At 33.8% G+C, this 17,463-nt stretch overlaps 1 protein-coding gene across 1 annotated transcript in view; it reads left to right on the forward strand.

Annotated features, from left to right (window-relative positions):
• The window catches only part of LOC110997233 (diacylglycerol kinase 1), a 65,969-nt gene extending 48,929 nt beyond the window's left edge, over positions 1–17,040 (forward strand). The window contains exons 5-24 of the mRNA XM_045631453.1: positions 1,847–1,958; positions 2,674–2,785; positions 3,559–3,723; positions 4,379–4,501; positions 4,927–5,051; positions 5,263–5,339; positions 6,636–6,796; positions 8,003–8,116; positions 8,184–8,275; positions 9,348–9,488; positions 9,764–10,016; positions 10,693–10,779; positions 11,288–11,378; positions 11,782–11,884; positions 12,569–12,655; positions 13,312–13,467; positions 13,778–13,922; positions 14,370–14,438; positions 14,628–14,740; positions 15,156–17,040. Coding sequence (XP_045487409.1) covers positions 1,847–1,958; positions 2,674–2,785; positions 3,559–3,723; positions 4,379–4,501; positions 4,927–5,051; positions 5,263–5,339; positions 6,636–6,796; positions 8,003–8,116; positions 8,184–8,275; positions 9,348–9,488; positions 9,764–10,016; positions 10,693–10,779; positions 11,288–11,378; positions 11,782–11,884; positions 12,569–12,655; positions 13,312–13,467; positions 13,778–13,922; positions 14,370–14,438; positions 14,628–14,740; positions 15,156–15,248 — 2,419 coding nt within the window. The 3' untranslated portion in view covers positions 15,249–17,040. The remainder of the gene's footprint in view (positions 1–1,846; positions 1,959–2,673; positions 2,786–3,558; positions 3,724–4,378; positions 4,502–4,926; positions 5,052–5,262; positions 5,340–6,635; positions 6,797–8,002; positions 8,117–8,183; positions 8,276–9,347; positions 9,489–9,763; positions 10,017–10,692; positions 10,780–11,287; positions 11,379–11,781; positions 11,885–12,568; positions 12,656–13,311; positions 13,468–13,777; positions 13,923–14,369; positions 14,439–14,627; positions 14,741–15,155) is intronic.
• Positions 17,041–17,463: the final 423 nt, after the last annotated feature.

Below are 17,463 nucleotides of genomic sequence, written 5' to 3' on the forward strand. Positions count from 1 at the left end.
CTATTGTCATCAGAGATCCTCTTTCTGCTGAAGTCAGTGCAGCTACCTGGCGTTTACCTTTGAGGCCGATGATTTGTGGTATCTTACTTTGTACTATTGTGAGGCCTGATTCATCCACGTTGTAAATACGATTTGGTGGATAGTTATTCTTAGCGTAAAGCTCTTCAAGGAGGTTGAAAAAGGCTTCCACTTTTTCCTTATCAAATCCAAATGCTCTGGCAAATGATGTACCAGTTGGTCTTCTTATCGAAAGTTTATCTTTATGACGATTTAAAAATAACTTTAACCACTTTTTTCCAGCCATACCTGATTCACCGAAGGGATTCTGCAAATTGTTTCGCTTTGCTAGCATGAACGCCATACGGCGAAGATCAGTTCTTGTTAAACCGTGAAACTTACTCTCCATTATTAGTATGTATTCTACTAGCTGATGTTCAAGTTCGGAGCCCAAGATAGTTTTTCGTCCTAATGTAGTAGCTGCTGCCACTTCTGGAGACTGTTCATCTTTTTGGCAGAGACGAAATAAAGTTGTCCTAGGCACTTGAAAATGCTGTGCCGCTTTCAAATACCCCATTTTCTTTTCCCGGACGAATTTTATAGCTTGTGCCATTTTTTCTTCATCCCAGGTTTTTCGTTTGGTTGATTGTGAACCGGACATTCTAAAAACAAACATTACATATATTTTTTAGCAAGCAAGTATCTATCATATGAAATATTATACCTAATTATGGAATATTCCATAATTAGACACCGACGACTGTCCATATTTGGATTTTTATACTAGTTCAAACTCTTCTAAATATTTTTTTAAGTCACAATATTTTGAAATTAAAAGATCACAAAATGGTGAAATAAATATAATACCGATATACTAAATAGTATAACACTTATGTATACAAACATATCAGCTGGTAATACTCATTTATTACTTACCTTTAAAATTTTCCGCACGACAACAAAACAAAACACGCCTGCCACACGTGAAGTATTCGCGCAACTGACTCGATGGTGTGAGTGCGATAGTTAGTAGACCGAATGGAACAGAAGATGGTCGAATGTTGCGTTTCATACTTATAGTCTTAGAGAAATGAAGGTATTCCATATTAGGATACTATTTCATATTTGGTGACTTTCCTCTATAAAAATAATTCTACTTATTTTTACATTGCTTAGTGCCTATCTAATAGGTCGGGTAGGCAATTTATTTGCCACGGGAGCAAATACCATTAAGTGATCTCGTAAAAAGTACTCGACTTGAAAACCTTTGATGTCTTCAAAATACTATACGTAATTTTAATTATATTTTTAGTCGCTTTCCAATATTGTATTGCGACATATTGTGCTTGCATCAATACCAGCAGTAGGTAGTTTTATGAGACAATTATCAGACGAATCAATACAGATTTGTGTGTTGTCATTCATAGTTTTTGTTTGTTTATATTATTTTATCTTTTTTCTGGGTATTGGAACAGTTGGTGCGAATTATTATTTTACTATACACACATAGTATTTATAGTATACACTTTCACAGTCAAGATTTACAGTTATATATATTTTTTAGTTAATTTTATTACAGAATATTATACTAAAATCAGGATATGCTACATTAGAAAACCCCTATATTATGTATAAATGCTACAAATGTATATAAACATAATTTTCAATATACTTTTTATGTTGCTTAACGTTAGACTATCTTATCACTGACTGGGTAGTTCATTAATTAGCCGAGTTAGCAAATACCTCATCGTTCTCTCGCCATATACGTCGTTTGCTCTCGATGTAGAGCCGAACTTGCGCTACCCCTCGAGTCTATAAGTTATCCTCAATTCGAAAAATGTTTCAGACATTTATTCCTCTCGTTCGTCCGCCGTGACAAGCGACCAGCGTTACGGGAAATGGCGGCTGCGAGCTCCACTGCCGCCTGCGCCGCTGTTACCGCACATGGCGATCATCAGGTAATTGGTAGCTTACATATATACTATACAATTGAATTTGCAATTGTTAAAATGAATTTATTATGCAATTGTATTGGCCATACAAATATGGGTAAACTGATGATGGTTGGTAGAAGACCCAGAAGGCAAAAGAACCGATCGGTGGCTCTTCAAGTAGTACCTAAGTAAGCAGATTTATTGAAATGTATCGCCCTCCCCCTTTTTGTCAGTAAAAGCAAGCAAAGTGCGGGTAATATGTGTAAAAAGTGAATAATTACTATTGACATTATATGACATTATCACCAATTAAGAAAATTAAAGAAATCCCCCCCCCCTGCAGTGCTTACGTAATACTTGAACTCAAGCGAAAGACCCATCGTCCTCAACTATGTTAACTAAGTGGTTCATCGACATGGTTAGATGAGAAAAGAATAATGAAGAAAAAGTACATTCTACTGGGAATGTTATGATTGGAAGCTTTAACACACAATGCATTACGTTATAATTCTGGCCCTCCTCTAGAAATTATTTAGCTTTGTGACCCGCCATTAAAAAGTTTGCCTGCCAGTTCTAACAGCGGCGATGGACATGAACCAGTTGAATTAGATTCTCCGCTCCAAATATTTCCATGCTGACCATGACGCTCAGAGATGAGCTACCGACTGTACAGAGACAATGTATTTTAGTATCGAAAATATTGTATATGAAATTATTAAGTAGTGTTTGGTTTTTCTAGGGAAAGTTAAGTCTAGCTTCGAAGATCCATGGTCTGGCAGAAAGGTTGCAGCAGTTAGGGAAAAGCTCCAGTGACTCTGTGGATGGAGATAAGGGATCCAGGAGTAGAACTGGTAACTAAAGACCATTGCTGTGATTTTTTTTAGATTATTATTGATATTGTACGTACTTAGTGTATATACGCCCCTATTTCATTTACATATTTTTATATTTTATTATAATGCTTTCATAAACGTATTTTGAGTGTTCTACAGCTTTCGCTGAGAGTCTCACGATTCTCTTTCTCTCTTTTCAGTAGTTTTTGGGGAGTTGTGTATTGTTATGAGACACAAAATTTTTAGTTACTCTAATTTAAGTATCGGTATTGAGCCATATCTTGTCCGTCAGTATTTTAGTACATTTGATTTTTTTGAATGTTTGGTAATTCGTAAATTCGGTCCGTCTAACATTATAATAATATTATGTTAACTTTAGTTAAACTTAACTTAAGATTTAATTAAGGTAAAAAAATAATACAACTTTTTTGCGAGTACAGTTATACATATAGTCATATAATCGCAATACTGGATGTTAAAGCACATCCTGACAGTCAACATTTTTGATGAGGTAACGCATATCTTCGACATAGCCTGGTTATGCATCTCCTCATTCGTGTCAAGACATATCAGGACTTCTACGTAAAATGATGTGTTCTATCAACAGATGGCACCATACGCTGTTTGCATTCGTAAAATTGTATTTATGTTTTGTTATTCGATAACTTCAGCAATATTTTATTACTAATTCTGCTATTCGATAACTCACAACCATCCAGCCGATCTTGAGTTATAATTCTTGTAACTAATTCGTTTTATATATTTAGATATATAAAATCATCCTTTTGCAGGCAGTGTACACCCAATGTTCTCAGTAACGACCCATCCCTCCTACTCTGCTCATGAACTGGGCGTCGGCAGGAACGAGACCAGTCCTTCACATAGTCAGATGTCCAGGAACTCCAGCAGGAAGAGCAGCAACTCGCTTCGAGTTAACCAGTCTACTAAGATCGAAGGTATGAGATTCTCTTGTTATATGGAAATCTGAATACACCTGGAAGATGGGCGATGCATCCAGCCTTTAGATTTATTTTTTAGCGCGTTTTACGAGTATATGGTTTTTGTATATATAAAGAAGTGTAAATAAATAAATTAAATACCAAAGAGGATAAAGTAATAAAAAAAAATACACAAAACTCTGTATTTACGAAGAAATCTGTTTATAGGTAAAAAGGTAAGTCTAAACTTGGAAGTGTAATAATTTTCTTGTATTTTGTTATTTTTTGTAATATTTAGGTTTGCCATAATAGTCATGTATGCTATAAAAGATAACTCGTAACAGAAACTGTAGATACAGCATTAATAATTTAATGAATTTAATGAATGAAAAGAGTGGCAGATAGTTTCTTGCCAGTTCTTCTTACCCGCTCTACGCCCTTGACTTGCGAACTGGTTGTAAATATAAATTTACAATTAATTTTGTTTTTCTTGACGTTCATAAGTGTACATTTTACCTATATGAATAAAGATATTTTGATTTGATTTGATTTGAATAAATCAACAGCATCTTCAGATTCTATCTCTTCACATTGTCAAAAAGATTCCCGCCTTTTATTTTTCTTTTTTTATTCTACAAAGAATATTGGTAACCCTATCATTCTTATATTCCAGACTTTAAGCTCCTAATGCGTCGCTCATCGACTGTGGAAGTGCACACCGCTCGGGTTTCACTGAAGGATATCGTGTGTTACTTATCCTTGCTGGAAGCTGGGAGGCCTGAAGATAAGCTGGAATGTAAGCTATATTTTTTCTTAATTCCAGTTTAATTTTTTATCCTCTGGTGAGATTTATCCGTGGGCTGTGGAAAGAACTAACTACATTTAAATACAAAAGATTTTTTTATTTATTTAAACTGAATAGAATCTTTTACGATAATAATAATGATATTATTCCCTAAACTCAATACGTAGATTACAATTATTCAGTGGTACTGGTTTTTTTTAAATTTTAAACAAAGACGCTAAGAGCATTATTAGAATTTGACCTTTGTTTCACCTTTGACAAATTTATGTATAAATTCATATAAAATATTTTTTTATGTATATGTTTCATCTTTTCAGCTGTATCTTTCAGAGCGTTAGTTAAAAGGCTTGTTAATTGAACGGCTAATTGGCTATGACTACTGTATTTTAAAATGTGTATTTAATTAATTATTTTAGTCATGTTTCGCCTATACGACACGGATGGTAATGGTGTATTGGACACAAATGAAATGGACTGCATCGTAAACCAAATGATGACAGTCGCGGAGTACCTTGGTTGGGAGACGTCAGAATTACGACCCGTAAGTTATAAGAACACTTAATTAATAATAATAAATAAATATGAGATATACTACAAATATACGCAAGATAAATATCGTATATTTGTAGTATTAATCTTGTTTTTGCAATAGTCTTAAAAAAATACTGAATTTGTTTTTATTTATCGTGAATATAAATTGTAATTACTAGATAATGTTAAGCCCTCAAGTTAATCTCTTCCTTGTCTTCTAGATTCTCCAAGACATGATGGTAGAAATTGACTATGATGCCGATGGCACCGTCTCTCTTGATGAGTGGAAACGTGGAGGGTAAATGTTTTTTTATAATATTTATTTATTTATTTACATTTCGTTGCAAAGAAACACAAATGACACAATACATAAAAATTACAAGGGATGCAACGGGCGGTCTTATTGCTAACAAGCGATCTCTTCCAGGCAACCCTAACCCTAATAATAATTAGTATATTAATCTAAAATCTAACTAATAATGAAATTATATTATTTTAATTATAACACAAGTATATTTCACAGTATTTACAATCCTCATACAATACATAGTATTTATAATAGTGGATTTAAAAGTTGGGTCCCTGCGGCGGTGTACCCTTAATGTTATAGCATTACCTCGCTGTATTGCGATATTTAATCGTGGAGCGAACCACTAGCTCTGGAGTCTCCGATACTAGATGGTACCGGTAAAGATTTAGAAGAAAGTTGGCGCCTAGATACCAGGCGCTATCTTAAATCTTTAGCGCATGTGCACTTTATATGTTATTCATTTTAACTAAGATTTTAGATAACCTGAAAAGAATTCTGTGCCTGGAAATTGTGAGAAAACACGTCTCAAACGTATGTCAAACATAAATGAAATTTTATACAAAATCAAGTGCAGAAATATGTGACATGGGCTCATAATAATTATTGAAGTGATACAGATATATATTTTGGCTTGTTAAGGCAAAATAATGAGAGTAAATTTTTACGATGCGCATGCACACCGTCACAAAAAACCGACATCCTGAAGTTAGCTATAGTCAACATTTTATTATTAACAAGAAAATGCGTTATAATAAAACTTTCAATGTATTAAATACCTTTTTTATATTGTTTGTACTAAAAACGTAGAATAATTAATTTGAAAAGATTTATCTTGTAACGCCAACGGAGTATTTATTTATCCTTTATCGCCTTATACAAAAACACGCATAACAAAAATAAAAAAACAGTTACAAAAGTTATAAGGCAAAGGGCGGCCTTATCGCTTACAAGCGATTTCTTCCACGCAACCCTAATGAGAGACAACGATAAAGAAACACTAATAGAGGGTAGAGTACATAAAATGAAAAACAATTAACAAAAAAAAAAAACAAAAAAACTTAAAACAAACGTCAACCCATTAAGTGCGTGAGAAGATCCAGACGTCACTCAGGTTCTGGGGAGTAAATAGACTCAAAGTTATCAGCAAATATTTCTGCTGTCATTGATGGCTCAACAACAAGTTCATCTGCCTCATTTTTTAAAACCGATGGGATTCCTGTTATAGAGCTGAATTGTTTTTTATTAGTATAACTTCTAACGCGTGTACAAACATGTTTTTTTTAGAATGACTACGATCCCACTACTGGTACTCCTCGGTTTGGACACCAACGTCAAAGAGGATGGAGAACACGCATGGAGGCTTAAGCATTTCAATCGACCCGCCTATTGTAATCTGTGTTTGAACCTCCTAGTTGGACTTGGGAAGAAAGGGCTGTGTTGTATTTGTGAGTATAACTTATAAAGCTAAAAACTATAACTATATTTTCAATATATACAGTCCAAGATAAACAACAATATATGTTTCGGATTTACTGGATATATTGCCTCATATTGATTACGGCTGATCCGTTGGAAAAAAACTTGAGAGGCCTCAAGGGACACCCGGATGGAACGATGCCTCAGATTTTTGTATCTGTTTCATGATCATTTTTAAAATAATAGGCAAGTAGGTGATCAGCCTCCAGTGCCTGACACACGTCGTCGACTTTTTGGGTCTAAGAATTATCGGTTTCCTCACGATGTTTTCCTTCACCGTTCGAGCAAATGTTAAACATATTATATAATACAGATTTTTTTTTAATTATTAAATTTTAAGTTTAGTTATTAGGTATATTTTTATGTATTGGCTTATTCACGATGTTTTCCGTCACCGTTCGAGCAAATGTTAAACATATTATATAATGCAGATTTTTTTTAATTATTAAATTTTAAGTTTAGTTATTAGGTATATTTTTATGTATTGGCTTATTCACGATGTTTTCCGTCACCGTTCGAGCAAATGTTAAACATATTATATAATACAGATTTTTTTTAATTATTAAATTTTAAGTTTAGTTATTAGGTATATTTTTATGTATTGGCTTATTCACGATGTTTTCCGTCACCGTTCGAGCAAATGTTAAACATATTATATAATACAGATTTTTTTTAATTATTAAATTTTAAGTTTAGTTATTAGGTATATTTTTATGTATTGGCTTATTCACGATGTTTTCCGTCACCGTTCGAGCAAATGTTAAACATATTATATAATGCAGATTTTTTTTTAATTATTAAAGTTTAAGTTTAGTTATTAGGTATATTTTTATGTATTTTGTTATTAGTAAAAAAAAAACGTGAGCTGTCACGGGACGCCTGGCAGATGTGAAGCATCGACATTATTTTGTAAAAGTAATATGCAGAAAAGAACAGATTGTGATAGGAACTAAATATGTCATAATGATAAAATCAAATATTACGATTATTTCCAGATAACGATGACTATTTGTTGAATAAACATTATTTTCATTAAATATTTTTAATGTAAAATTTACTACTGCATTTACACTGTATATCATATAGCGTGGCGATGCGTCGCCACGGCATGCGTCGCCACGCCAGAAATCGGTTTTACGTGCGGCTATGTTTCACATCAAAAATACATATTACAGTTTGTAAATTCACCGTCCACGAGCGATGCGTGCAGCGTGCGCCTGCGTCGTGTATCGCAACGTACTGCAAAGCGAGACGAGCGCCCTCTACGCTCGCCCATCATTGGATTGAAGGTATGTCTAGTAGTATCCATTATTACTAGTGTGATCTGACATATTCTGATGTGTGTATGTTTTCCAGGAAATTGTCACGGCAAATGTGCGCGTTGCCGGAAAAAGATTAAAGGATACAATGGCATAACTGGACTCCATTGTCGATGGTGTCATATTACTGTGAGTTAATTTTTTCTTATTGAACATGGGTCTCATCTGATGTTTAATAATTTGCTTATCAGTATTCCTACAGCTACTTATTATAGCTAAACATTACTTATATAAATATATACACAATTAAATAATTTAAAAAAATCAATGTACACTTCTAAACATCAAAAACAGAAATCTATATGAAATGCTTCTAATCTACATTTACTGGCAGTGATCAAATCAAGGGCGCAGAACGGAAGAGAGCAACTGGAAATAAACTCTCCGCCACTCTTTTTAATAGCCAAGTTTTTTATTTTACATAACGTTTGTAAGGAGGTGCAACCATTACACCATGTGTTAATTGACATCTTAAGAAATTAATAATAATAAAATTAATTAAATACAAAGATCTGTCCTATATCAGAAGGAGGCATGGTGAAATAACAGCACGCACTGGGAGCAACACACAAATACATAGTCGAAATAACTAACATCACCGCATACACGAATTCAAGTACGACCAGTCACCACAAGTAGCACCCGTTCACGAGTATGACGCATGGCCAGCCATCGGCCCCCTCGCCATGTTTTAGTGAGAGAGACAACCCAACGGATGTAATCGTGTAGATATTATACACAACAGCCAAAAACGAAATACACATTCAAACATAAACATTAAGCACGATTTACAATTATAACCTTACACCAATTAAAAAACCATATGTACATTGATCATTATAATAAATTCAATATTAAATAGAAATAACAAAGCTAATAAAAATACCAGAGTTCTTTTAATTTTTTATTTGTTTTATTAAATATATCTATCTGCTGGTAAATTGTATATATTATATATCATTAGATATACGATACAAAGTTAGATAAATAGATCGTATTAGGCCGAGGAATTTGAAATGGTTGTTTTGTTTTGTCATAAACGATATGCCCATGCGCATACGCCACAGATTTTTATTCTGTTTCCTAGTCCGGCTTGAACTCCGAAAGTCGAAGTTGACATTGACGACGATTTAAAGAATTCAATACATATTAAAAGCTAACAGTTCAATATCTAATGAAGAAATTGTTATCTAACAATCAGCTCCACAATCGCTGTGTGGGCAGCGCCGGTGGAGCGTGTACTCTGGGTCGTCACGCGAAGCACATCCTACCCCCCACAGCCATACGACCATTGGTCCTGGATCGACAGCGCTCTTTGCCCCATAAACCGCAGGCGGAACAGGTGACTTGCTTTTCACATACGTTTAAATTATCCTACGATGTTTTATTTATCATTTACTTTTTTATTAATAGGTATAAGGATGATAAATCCTAACAATTTATTTTTTTACCGTGAGTACTGTGGCTAGGGCTTATGTCAAACAGTGATTGTTTCTGGTTAGGCAGAGAAGGCGGATTTTCAGTTAAACGCAAAAGTCTCGCCCATTGGTCTAATAGAAGGTCACGGGGTGATGTTATAGTTGAGCAAAAAGTTTTGAAATTATGAATCTATTTCAGCAAACTCTTCCTATCTCCATCTCTCTACCGATCTCAATCTCCGCGGGGGCAGAAGAAAAGAAAGAGCAAAAGAAAGAGCACCGAGCCCCACCCATCTCCTTCCAGATAACACCTCCAGAGGGAACTTGTCCTCTTCTCGTATTCATAAACCCCAAAAGTGGGGGGAGACAAGGCTCGAGAGTGCTGAGGAAGCTTCAGTACATCTTGAACCCGCGTCAGGTTCATGACATTGCCAAGGGTGGTCCTATGCAAGGTTGGTTGACATCAAATAACTTCGTTCTTTAGTTTTCTTGAAAATAAAACTTTAAAAACAGTGTTTTCCAACCGTTGTTGTGCCGTACCTCACCTTTCTAAAATGTTTATGCCCCCCATGTAACATAATTTTTATGTAACATAGGTTTTACTAAGAAATTACTACGACGAACGAAACACTGCTTTAGAGTAAAGGTAAAGGTCCTGAACGGTAATGATTACATTTAAATCAGATATAAATTTATTCTATACTAATATTAGAGTGTAAATATAACTTTTTGTGTTGTATTTCTAAAAATTATGCCTATAATATAAAAAGTCCAAAAAGTAGAAAAAAACAATAATACACAGTGCATAAACGTATTAATTTTTGTACGAATCCTAGAAAATACATTTCCTTTTAAAAATTATATGTAAAAAAAGTAAATAATTCCTGTAGACGTAATCACCAAATAAAAACATCAAAGAATTTTGATTTCCTATAAAGTATCAAGATAATTATAGTCGAACTATTGTGACGTAAATGTTACCAACAATAAAAAAGTAGTTTAGCACTGCAGTGATGTAGCAGCTATATATCGCACGATGATTCTCTTTCCCCATACACTCTTTAAATGTTATTATGTTTATGAGATTTCTTACACTCTGTTGGTATATAATTATGAATATTTTTATAGGCCTACAAATGTTCAAAGATGTGAAGAACTATAGAGTTATATGTTGTGGTGGTGATGGTACTGTCGGCTGGGTATTGGAAACTATGGGTAAGACAAATATGTATTACATTTATAATTAGATCGAATGGATTAAAAAAATATTACTTACAATTACTATAATTACACAAATGGCTATCAATAAATTCGCATATCATTTTTTATTTAGGAACATTAATAATAAAATAATAATTAGGCCCGTTTTATTTTGAATTATGACAAAAAATCGGTTGTCTGTAAAGTCGGTTTAGCGTCGACTGAATGTGACAACGTCATAAGAAAATACTGATGGAATCGTTGCATTTTTCAAAAGAAAACTCTCGCCTATTGATTGACAAATGATCATGAAACACACATCATACAGAATTCTGTATTACACGCCTCTGGGCGACATGTTTGGCGAAAGTTTAATTGCACTCGTTTAACAAAAGTACTCTTTCATCTCTTTCTTACACATAAGGTTTTTATTTGATAGAAGGGGCTCAAGGGAAGGTGACTTAAGCTAGTAATAAATATAGTTTAGATTTATTATAAAGCAGTTGTTTTATTTGATTTTTAGACAAGATTCAAATGGAGATGCAGCCCGCAGTCGGGGTAATACCATTGGGCACTGGAAACGATCTGGCTCGTTGTTTACGATGGGGTGGGGGGTAAGAAATAACATATCTACTTCTACTCAGAGTTAATTATCACTTAAGTAATGGAGTATATATTAAAAAAATATATAAATATGTTCAAGCCAAATTAATGAGAAACTCATAGTATTGTCTTTAATTAACATAGCTTTTACACATTTAAAGAAAACACTTTTTTACCGGATTAAAGCTATGAATTATTGTAAACTTATAATTATTTAACTTAAATTTATCCGACTTTTCGCGTGCTTTATAGCGTACGTGGTCACGGAGACCAATTCGGTAAAAAAGTGTTTTCTTTCATTAGAAGCTATTAAACAAATACCATTCATAATTTAGTATTGAGAAGTTACTCGTTTGATTATTAATTTGTTTTTTTTAAGTTAGTTTCAATATGTATTTATTTTAAATATTATAGGTACGAAGGTGAATCAATACACAAGATATTGGATAAAATAGCTCGAGCAAGCACCATCATGATGGACCGGTGGCAGATACATGTCGAGAATATGACTCACGATGTATGTATTATTTCAAATATAAACTCCATGTATTCCAATGTGGGGCTGAATTTGCGCTTTATAATGCCAATCCTTGGTCCGGATTCAAATCATATATACATACATATATTAAATGCTTCTAATATTACGTTTACTGCCAGTTCCCAAATAATGGGCGTAGATTGGAAGAGAAGATGGCAATAAATTTTCCGGCACTATTTTTAATCGCCATGTTTTTTTGTTTTACACAATGTTTGTAAGGAGCTCCAACCATTACACCATGATCCACATCTTAAGTAATTAATAGTTAGTTTAAGTAACATAAATTTGTTCTGTATCAGCAGCGGTCATGGTGGGATAGGAGCACGCTTTTACATTCTTGTGGAAACAATAGGAGTGAATTACCGTCTCGCCTTGCTAAGCACGCCATGCTTCTTAGGTGCTAATTAGCCTTTCAAATGGCCTCAAAACTGAACGTCGTTCGATATGTCAAAAAAAATACGGTAAAATAGATCGAAATTATTCAATACATTTACTTACATTCGGCTGTGATATAGTGTCAAGTTAATATGTTCAAAGAAAAGCATTCGTGTTTGATTTTGCAGCCCCAGTTTAGTAGTTCCCATACTATTTTGAGGATATCAACTGACTTGTTAAAAAATAAAAAAAGCGCCGAAAGCTTTTAACATAGGTATGTTATTTCAGTGTGAATTGGTGCAAATGCCTGACTCAGCGCCCCATCCCACTTCTGTGCCATATAACATCATTAACAATTACTTTTCTGTTGGAGTCGTAAGTATTTAGTTTATTTATTGTTGGCTCAGTACTTAAGTGACCCCTAAATTTACTACGACCTAGAATTATTTGTATGTAATTTTGATTTTGACAAACGGAGGTCATATTGAGCACTAAGTCTCGATTTGGAAAGTTATCCATAGACTTAAAAGTCAACTTATTTCTGGCAAATGGACCTTCATTAATCTTTTTTAATAAATGCATAAAAAATGTTTAGTTAACTTATTAATATGACTATAAGTAGTATTATTATAAGTAGTAAAAATTTGTACCAAGTACTAATTATGGCTAACCAAAGTGTACAAATATTAGTAAAATGCCTTCCAGTTAAAAAAATTAAAATGTTTATTGTTTCTCAATTTTTTACGTTAATACATGAGTATGAGACAGCCCCAGTAAGTAGTCAGAGACACTTGTGTTGGGGTTGAGTTTTTATACAAATTCTCATAGTTTCTCTCGTAGAATTGCCATGAACTTATTCTTTGCATGCGTGTTTGTGTGTGTGTGTGTGTGTGTGTGTGTTTGTGTGTGAGTGAGTGTATGCATGTTGTTAAGTATATAACAAACTGCAGAGGAAAAAGATCACACGCTAATGCCACCAGGCAAAGACTGCTCTTTTAAAAAGAATATTTTTTTTTAATAAAAAATTACAGGACGCAGCAATTTGCGTGAAGTTCCACACGGAGCGTGAACGGAATCCCGACAAGTTCAGTTCCCGGATGAAAAATAAATTGTGGTACTTTGAGTTTGCGACGTCGGAGCAATTCGCCGCCAGCTGCAAGAATTTACATGAGAATATAGATATTGTTGTAAGTCTCTTGTGTTGTTTTAAAATATATTTTTTTATAGAATAGGGGGCTAACGGGCATGAGGCTCGCCTGATGTTAAGTGATACCGCCGCCCATGGACACTCTCAATGCCAGAGGGCTCGCAAGTACGTTGCTGGCCTTTTAATAATTGGTACGCTCTTTTCTTGAAGGACCCTAAGTCGAATTTGAATGAAAATAAAATACACAACATATTATGTATCATATTGATGCATATCTCGAAACAATTTTTTCGCCTGGAATCAAACACGAACTCCCCGGAGAGTTATTTTTAATTAATATATGAATTCAGTGTGACGGGTCATCGCTGGAACTAAGCAAGGGTCCGGCATTGCAAGGTGTGGCGTTACTAAATATCCCGTACGCGCACGGCGGTTCAAATCTATGGGGCGCTAGTGGGGCTCATAGGAGGGGGCGATTTCCTAATGCGCAACAAGGTACTATTTTTGATCTATTTACTAAAGGTATTTTGAATATCGAACGTCAAAACGCTAAAGCTAATGTCAAATTTTGTGCACAGAGTAACAAACATTTGTCACATATATAAAATACGAAAAAGTTTGTATCAAAGAGTTTATATAATTTATTTTTGCGCAGTTTTTGACATAATTTTTACTCATCTGTGAAAGCGCCTGCTTTGGTGCTAATCATACGATTTATTAAGATTTTATTAGATCTTGATAATAAGCCATAAGTGAATTTAATAATTTAAAAATGAGTTTAACACCTGTTTAACTAATTTTTAAATTATTTAATTATATCGTATTATCTACTGTATTATATTGTAGTTTGACTTTAATAAATTATCTTAACATGTGTCAAATAGATTAAATGCACAAGACAAAAGTACTGACTTAATTTTGTGCAATTTATGACATTTTCAGATATTGGCGATAAGCTAATCGAAGTTATAGGATTAGAAAACTGCCTGCATATGGGACAAGTGCGGACGGGTAATATTTATTTTTATTATTTTATTGTTATAAATAAAAGTGTACTAAAATGTTCAGTAAATATTAAAACTAGTGTGTAAACTTAAACATGTAAATTTGAAATTACAAAGGTCTTCAAATTATTGTTTATACCTTTTACTTCTTTTTTGTACCTCTTGCTTACCCTTTTTTCCATTTAATAATTTGTAGGTCTTCGTGCATCTGGTCGTCGATTAGCGCAATGCAGCTCCATCACTATCACCACGAAGAAGACCTTCCCCATGCAGATTGATGGAGAACCTTGGATGCAGACTCCTTGCAAGGTAAGGTACCGTTGGGGAAAAACTTTTTGTGTATATTTCTAGAAAATCTATATATATAATATAATATTTAGTATTGTTAAGGGTGATTGTGTTGGTCTAGTGGCTACAGTGTGCGCTCTCGTCCCTAAGGTTCGATTGACGGCTGTGAACCAAGTCTGAAAACAGTATATGTATTTAACATTCGCTCGAACGGAGAAGGAAATCATCGTGAGGAAACGTCTTAGACCCAAAAAAGTCTACTAGTACTAGTCTAGAATAACAAGTTTTAGTTATTTTAAAGTTAGTTATTATATTAGAATTATTTTTACATATTAACAATTTATGTAAATTTAATGTGCATGCAAAAATTTCGCCAGGATTTGAGTCCACGACCAGTAGTAACTCCAGATACCTAAATTATTTTATCAATTTGCAGATAACCATAACACATAAGAACCAAGTTCCTATGCTGATGGGACCAGCTCCGGAGAAAGGCAGAGGATTCTTCAAACTGTTCACGCATTGTTAATTAATTTCTAAAGTGCGATAGAGATGAATATATGTTTTAGTAATAAAATTCCGTGATTAAAAAAAAATTAAAGCTTGCATGACGATTCTGATGAATGTGTTGCTGAGATACCTTTTGTTAGCGCAGAAATACTTTTAATGGATTTTGAAAAACCAAAATTACCTCAAAACGTGCTTTTGATCAAGTTATATTTAAAAAAAACTGGTCTTCAGGCGGCCTAAAGGATTTTTTTCTTAATACCCGATATTATTTGGACATTTTTGAACGAAAAATTAAAAAGGGTTTGTCATGTTTTGTTACAATATGTGTTCTGTGCATTTTTAAAGGCGTAAGCCAGTTATTTTGCCATAATTCACGTTTTTTTTTAATTTCCACGTTTTTTATTTTACGGCTATCTTCAAAAGAAGTGAAGTTTTAAGGCAAAATCTGACCAAGTTACTTGCGTATATAAATTTCATCTATTTTCCGGAATCTTCTGTTTCCACCCTACATGCTAGTTTTGCTAGAGTATATTTTTTCTAGAAACCTAGAAAACTCCATACCAGTTTAAATGCCGAGATTATTTGGGCATTTCTTTTTCAGAATAATTATTAAAAAGGGGTCATATTATGTTACAATATGTGTTCTGTGAATTATTTTTAAAGGTAATTTATTATGCCAGTTATTTTGCCTTGAATTACGACGCTTTTTAAATTTCCACACCTCAAAAGAAGTGAGCTTTTCGAACGCAAAATCTGACCAAGTTACAATATAATATCATATATTTTCCAAAATCTTTTGTTCCTACGCGTTTTGCTAAGCTATTTTCCAAACAGTAATATAAATGAAATATTTGTAAAAAAAATTAGTTACTGTACTGTATAATAGTTTTGGTGATTTTAATTAAATATTGACCAACACTTAACACAAAATAATTTGGTCAAAACACAAAAGTAACAATTATAAGAGTTCTTTTAAGGGCGAGAATGTGAAGCAAAAGACGAAACCAAGCCATGGATTATGATTGGTCTACTCTCAACAGCATCTCTGACGCATTGATACCCGTCACTATACGTCTTTTGTTTCTCAGTCTCACCTCTATAAAGACAATGCCATTGAAACGACTGTAACAAATAACACAGTAATATGAAAAAAAAAGGTTTCAAAGAAATTAAACAATATTTAAGCCATTACTAAAATGTCGTCCATTTCAAATACTGTTTATATATAAACTGGACGAAACATATATTTTATAGAAAATCTATGTGAAATTTATCTTGAGCAAATATTATTTTGAAGGCCTCATGCTGTGAACACATATATATATGTTGACTCTACACTTAACGTTAGGATTCGACTGATTTTTTTTTGCATTTTTTAAATTATATATTGCAAAACACACTCAAAATGTAATCTCTATATTTGTACCATGATTTTGACAAAATATTAAATTGAATAGATAAATACTTGTATTAATGTGTATGGGAAATCTAAGTTCTGTGTTATAAGTATAAGCGTGTCCAATACAAAAATTAAAATAAATTTTATTTTAATGTAATATTTTGTTAATGTCACTTACAAATTATTTTAGAAAACCTATTGATCAAGCTTTTTGTAAATATAGTGCAAATTAAAACAACGTCCCAATCTTTTGAAAGTCGGTGAATCTTTGATCTTGAATAAGCATGTAAATTATGTTAAGTTTCATTCTGTAAATACAATTATTGATGGTTTAATCTGCTCTTACTGCAAGCGATGACGTCATAACCTGAAACGCTCTACCGAAGTTAATTCCTACCTCTAACGATATATACAATTTTTAGACCTTAGTCCTGCCTTTCAGGCGATTGACCACCCCGCGACGGCCAAGGCCGAGTATCGTAGGAGGAGTAGGAGGAGTAGTAGAGAGAGATCGTAGGAGTACGCTCTTGCGTTGGCTTGCCAAAACAGCCCGAGATGAGCTAGCTGTAAAGGGGTTATGGCAAACTACGAGATTCCATGTTAACCGAAGGATGGGTTTTGCAGGAGACGCTTAAGCTAGTTTTAGCTGAAGGTTTTTCCGAAACAACCTTACAGGATTGGCAAAACAGCGAGCAGAGTTGTAATGCGAACACCGAGATTCCATTGAATATAGTCACTGGGGCCTAAGGTCCGTCATTAGTTAGATAGAGGAAGTCGCAAGAAGCTTCCTTCACAACTCTTAATCTTTATTCCCTAGCTATCCTATCCTACCTTC

The sequence above is a fragment of the Pieris rapae genome, chromosome 15 (assembly GCF_905147795.1).
Source record: "Pieris rapae chromosome 15, ilPieRapa1.1, whole genome shotgun sequence".
In the NCBI taxonomy this organism is placed as follows: Eukaryota; Metazoa; Arthropoda; class Insecta; order Lepidoptera; family Pieridae; genus Pieris; species Pieris rapae.